The 6,035-nt window shown below is 47.8% G+C and overlaps 1 protein-coding gene across 1 annotated transcript; it reads left to right on the top strand.

The window, feature by feature from the left end:
• Positions 1 to 1,013: 1,013 nt before the first annotated feature.
• On the top strand, positions 1,014 to 4,122 carry CBLN2 (cerebellin 2 precursor; the record flags this gene model as incomplete). Its single annotated transcript, XM_080339825.1, has 3 exons — positions 1,014 to 1,349; positions 3,514 to 3,633; positions 3,925 to 4,122. Exons 1-3 carry the CDS (start codon positions 1,029 to 1,031, stop codon positions 4,120 to 4,122), a joined length of 639 nt encoding a protein of 212 aa, XP_080195951.1. The 5' UTR covers positions 1,014 to 1,028.
• Between the last annotated feature and the right edge of the window lie 1,913 nt (positions 4,123 to 6,035).

Genomic DNA, 6,035 nt, shown 5'->3' with positions numbered 1-6,035 from the left:
TGTGCATGCCGAGGTGGGAGCCGGGGGATGTCTGAGCCGTCGCTTCCTTCCCGAGAGTTTAGGCAGCTGCCGGGATCTGCGGCAGAGAGGGTAGCCTGCCCTGAGGGACAAAGGGTTAGAAAGTACCAGGCGGTGCCCGGGCGTAGCAGCCTCCCCTGGGCTAGGAGGAGGGCGGCGGCGGCCGCTCCCAGAGCTCGGCCGGGGCATCGCCGCAGCGGGGACCCGGGTTCCGGGTCCTAGGGATAGCGGGACAGCTCCAGTGAGGGGAAGAGGGGGCATTAACGATAACCATCATGATAAAATCGCCTTCAGTAGTGGCTGGGATGTTAGGAGACCGATATAAACCCGGCTCGCAGATGTCGTAAAAAGTAAGGCTGTGGAAGACAGCCGGGTTTTGGAGACCCCGTCGACTATAGGGGTGGAAAGGGACTGACCGAGGCGCCTACAGTGTGCTCGACCGTGGGTTAAGGGACAAAATCTGCCGCGCTGCCCCCTCCTCCCGCCTCAGTACGGCTATACTTGAAGAGGGTGTTTCCCGAGTTATCAAGTACGGCTGCGGTTGCAGGACCCCCCGCTGCTGAGGGACGGGAGAAAGCAGACGTGAGGAGACGCCGAGCACCGAGGTCTCTCCCAGACCTGTTGTGCTGGCTGAGGCGCCCGGGGCGGGCAGAGGGGACCCCGTGCCAGCGGGGTGCTGCCGGGCGACGTGGTGCCCGGTTCCTCCCTGCCCGCTCGTTCAGCTTCACCGCCGCCTTTGCCCTTGGCAGGCTGCTGCGCGCCGCCCGCCCTCTGAGGAGGCTCCTTCGCCCTGCGCGGACAAGGAGGAGGAGGCGGAGGAGGAGAAGGGGAGGAAGGCGCGGCCCCAGCCTCCGCTGCCCAGCCGGCGTCCCGCAGAGCTCTGGCCGCAGGGCGCCGCGGCGGCAGCAGGCGCGCAGCCCCCTCCGCCTCCCCGCGCGCGTCCGCCGGCGGCGGCGCGGGGCGCCCGCATGGCGGCGGCGAGCCGGAGCGGCGGCGGTCCGGCGCTGGGCATGGGGCGGTGGCGGCGGGGGGCGCTGCCGGAGCCGGCGGGCGGCTGCTGCTGCTGCCTGGCGGCGGCGCTGCCGCTGCTGCTGCTGCTACTGCCCGCCGGGTGCCCTGTGCGGGCGCAGAACGACACGGAACCCATCGTCCTGGAAGGGAAGTGCCTGGTGGTGTGCGACTCCAGCCCCTCGGCCGACGGCGCCATCACATCCTCCCTGGGGATCTCGGTGCGCTCGGGCAGCGCCAAGGTAGCCTTCTCGGCCACCCGCAGCACCAACCACGAGCCCTCCGAGATGAGCAACCGCACCATGACCATCTACTTCGACCAGGTCAGCCGCTGCCTGCTTTGCCTTTGCTGCCACCCACCCCCGCGCCGGCCGGCCCTTCGCCACCTTGCGCGGGCATCCCCGCCCCTAGTCCCCCGTGACTACACGCTTGTTTTCGTTCTTGGTCCCCTTCCATGTTTTAATCCTGACACACCCGCTCAAGAGCAATTTTACATCTGAACTTCCAAGAAAGTGTTGGGGAAGTTCTTTCAGCTGGCTACAGGGCTTTCCTGGAGTGGGGGTGGGGGTGGGAAGCGGGTCCCATAGATGATACGAAGGGGGCTTTAACCTGTGAACTTGTGCCTCGGACGCTCGCGGGAGCGCCTTGCAGCCGAGGATTGCCCTGGTCAGTCAGGGGCGACCCGAGGGGAAGAGTGCATATTCCCGCTTCAGTGTCCCGTCGGAAATGCTCGTTTTCAGGGCAGGGGGAGGACAGAGATTTACGGATGGGAAGTCGCCGGATCTGCAGTTTCCGAGCGCATTTGGCAGTGTTACAGCATCTCTTAGCGGGAGGGAGGGCTGAGGAAGAAGAGAGTGTTTCCCGCGTTATCAAACGAGACGAGCGATGTCCCCGGTGGGTTATAACGGAGAGGTGTTACCCTGCACGGCATACACCGAGCAGAGCAGCGGACAGCCACAGCCCACTGTGGTCATCTTGCCCCATCCCCACTGCACTGCTTGCTTTCCGGAGCCCAGTCCCCGTCCTTCTGCTTGATTTTTGCGATTAAATTTACTTTATTTTTTCTACTTTCTCTGACTCCTGGAGAAGGATTGCAGAGTTCGCCCAGATTAGCACACACAAACTGTTTTCTCTGGTTTGTTTTCATCTTTCTGTCTGTCTGACATTCTTCTGTCTGCATGTCCCTCCTGTTGAATTTGCACAGCTATTCCTCAAGTACAAGATCTCATAAAGTCAGATCACTAGAGGAAAAAAAAAAAAAAAAAGCTTGCTTCATGTATAACGTGTTTTAGATGCTTTATCCTGCAATGCTTAGTACTCAGGAGTTTGAAGGCATTCCTCCCTTGGTGGTCCCACAACAACAGATTTTTTTTTTCTTTCTTTCTTGGAAACAATAGGGTTTGACTATTTGTGAAGAAAGGATCAGGATTTGGGGAGTTTTGTTCATGATTTTTTTTTTTTTCCTCGTGCTTTGTATTTTTCTTAATTGAAACAGAGGTTGTAGCCTGCAAAGCTGAGTGGGACGGGCAAAGTGGAGCAGCCGTTTCGGGCTCACTCGTTTGCCACACAAGATTCTCATGGGCTCATGGGTTTTCATTCCTCATTATCCGTGCCTTTTGAGCCAAATCAGGCTGCCCATCACCGGAGCCTGGAAAGGAAGCGAGTGGATGAGCTTAAGCTGGATCCCTGTCACATTGCTGGGCTCTGTACCGCCAGCCCCTGTGGGAACAGAATGTGGCTGCTGCTTCTAAGTCGGGCTTTGCACATCTGCCAGAGGACTCCACTCTTTCTCTTTTTTCTTTATTTCAAAAGTCATTCAAATAAATGACAAATTCAGATTGTTGTTGAGGAAGAGGAGCAGGGCCACCCCAGCCACTTGAGGAGGGTGCGGGCTAGGCAGCACAGCTCTCCAGGGGGAGAGAGAGGCATGAGCTGGCAGATGTTGCTGTTGCTGAGCATCCTGTCTTTTCCTTTGCCCCTCTTTGCAGCATAATTTCAGTTCCATATCCTAATAAACTCAAGAGCAGGTAGTTCTAGGTTCAGTAGTGCTAGCTAAAAACACACAACATTTGCATTAGGATTGGATGAGTTTCAGGGGTTTTTTTTCCTCACTTCTTTCCCCTCCCTCCTTTCGTTCCTTCTACTTCCCCCCCATCTGCTTCTGCCACCTTTGCTTTATTGACAGTCCAGTGTGGACATTTGCACTTCATCTAACAGGCTTTGGAAATCATTTTTGCGTAACTAAATCGTTTTATGAACTGTGATGCTTTTTAAATGCCTCTGTAACTTGGCTGCTTTCCCCTGCAGTGCACTTTTAATTGTGCTGCAAATGCCATTTTGGCTAGGGTTTATATCAGTCAAGGAGCTCATGTCAGATTTTCATTGACGCTTTTCTAAGGTGGGGTCTGATTTATCTTTTTCTCTCTTTCTCTCTCTCTTTTTTTCTTTTCTTTTAAATTTTGTTTTGTTTGTTTGTTTACTTTCCAGGTGTTAGTTAATATTGGCAACCATTTTGATCTTGCTTCCAGTATATTTGTAGCACCAAGAAAAGGGATATATAGTTTCAGTTTCCACGTGGTCAAGGTCTATAACAGACAAACCATCCAGGTGGGTTGTGATCTAAGGAAGATGCTGTCTTTCCTTTTTTTTTTTTTTTTTTTTTTTCCCCAAACACTCATTTCTACATCCTAAGGTGCATTTACAAGAGCAGCAAGTGAAGAATGAGACTATAGGTTATCTTAATTAAAATATGTCTCTATGCATGACAGAAATCACAGATTGCCTTAGCTTAATTCAACCCTGTTTCTAACCTACACAAAAGTGTAGCGATGTGTGCAGGGCAAAAAAGTCATCGAGAGTATTGAGAAAACTCAAATTCTCTCTCTTTGCAATTTTTAGGTAAGTTTAATGCAAAACGGCTACCCAGTGATTTCAGCCTTTGCAGGGGATCAGGATGTCACCAGAGAAGCAGCCAGCAATGGGGTCTTGCTCCACATGGAAAGAGAAGACAAAGTGCATCTCAAACTGGAAAGGGGCAACCTCATGGGAGGGTGGAAATATTCAACCTTTTCTGGCTTCTTAGTATTTCCACTATAAAAGAAGGCCAAATAGGAGACAGATCCATGAGCCGGAGCACGGATTCAATCGTTAACAACATCCTGAACTTGGCAGCACATGACAATATTTCCAGTCACTCCGTCAGACTGTCACGGTAGAAGAATGATAACCTTCTAAACTCCAATATTTGCTTTGAGTATTGACAATTCCTCGGGAACCTGCGCCTCTAATTAGTTTTAGACGACAGTGATCTTTAGGAGAAATGAAATTATCGACCTGAGCAATTTGTACCTGTGATTGTAAAGTCAATTTCGGATTTTATTGTTGGGATCATTGACTTTCTGCTTTTTTTTTTTTTTTTTTCATTTTTTTTCCTCTTTTTCTTTCTCTTCTTGTTGTCCCAATGAGACAAATATCTTGGACCACAAATCGCTTTATCAAAGGCTCGCTCCAGAGCCAGAAGAATGAAGTGTTCAGCCCAATGAGGTGTTCTTTCCATGCTTTATTTCTTTGTGTTGTATAGCCTTAAGGAAAAAAAAAAAAAAAAAAAAAAAAAGAAAAGAAAAAAAAGAAAAAAAAAAGAAAAAGAAAAAAAAGAAAAAAAAAAAAGAATGGCTTCAGTCTAAGTCCTGTATTTTTTTGGGGAGGGGGATTCTGGACATTACTGTGTCAAAAAGTGCTTTATCCGGTGAAGCAAAATTTGCACGATTGGAACCTTATTTGTTTTGTGTTGTTCGTGTTTTTTCATTGGCTTTTTCTTTTTCCTGATTTTTGTTTGTGTGTGCTAAAAATGTAAGCTAGATTGATCAATAAGACAAAACAAAGCACATATATACCCTGTAGCTCTAAGTAAAGCTAACCAGTGAACAATTTTATCTGCACTTTCCAGCTGATCTTTATAGACCTATTTAGAGAGAGAGAAAGAGAGAGAAAGAGCGAGAGAGCTACATGATCCTTCAGTTACAATCTGGAAACCGGTAAAGGAACTGACATTTCTGAATTGTCCTGACATTTCTAGAAGGAACAATGGAGGCTTTGAATATCTTCTCTGACCATATCCTAAAATATATCCTTTCTTTGCATTATCGAGTGTGTTTTGGGTGCTTTTATCTGATATTTACTTGATGTATTTGTCCACTAATGTTTGAGTACACACTGTGGGAGCACGGAGAGGTGGCAGAGCAAACTCTTCCAAATTAAATAAAACCATCTCGACTTGACATAGCTGTGGCAAGTATCAGTGGAGTTGCCATTAGCATCTTTGGCAGCCTCTGGGAGAGGGGCCTCAGAGGATCAGCAAATGCACCAGAAGTTGCATGGGTGCTGTGCATTTATTAGCCGTGTGTGCTCTTCCCAGTACAAATGGCCTCAGAGTTCTGGGGGTGGACTAACATCGATATTGGAGATTAGGAAAAGTTATTACCCCAATCTACAAGAGATAAAATATCAGACCAACATGAATTTAATATTTTTGCCTCATTCTCAATAAGGAGATCTCGTTTCTTCAGTTTTGTTTATTTTTTTTTTTTTTTTATGAAGGTTATGAAGTGTCCTGAGGAAAATCTTGCTTAAGGAGATCCAGGAGGAATGTTTATATTATTTTATATTATTTTTATCTTAATTTATATAATTTAAAATATTTTATCTTGCTATTAAATTCCACAACAGTGGATGTGTATAAGACTTTATTTTTGTCAAATTTACTCCTCTGCCACAAACAAATATAATGCAAAGGTATTTGCAGCAAAATGGTGGTAGCTATGTTGTATTTTAAAATTATGGTGGACATGTCATTTTCATTGTAAGTTTATCATTAAAGGGACAAAGTCAATTAAAATCATATATTCTTAAAAAAAATCTGTGTTGCTTATGATACCTGAGATGACTAAAACATAAGCCTACTTAATATTTAATGTTTTTTCAACATTGATGCTGTTTGTTTGTTTTAGCGT

The sequence above is a fragment of the Nesoenas mayeri genome (genome assembly GCF_963082525.1).
Source record: "Nesoenas mayeri genome assembly, chromosome: 2".
NCBI lineage: Eukaryota > Metazoa > Chordata > Aves > Columbiformes > Columbidae > Nesoenas > Nesoenas mayeri.
The sequence above is the reverse complement of the archived record's forward strand: the minus strand, read 5'-3'. Positions and strand labels throughout refer to the sequence as shown.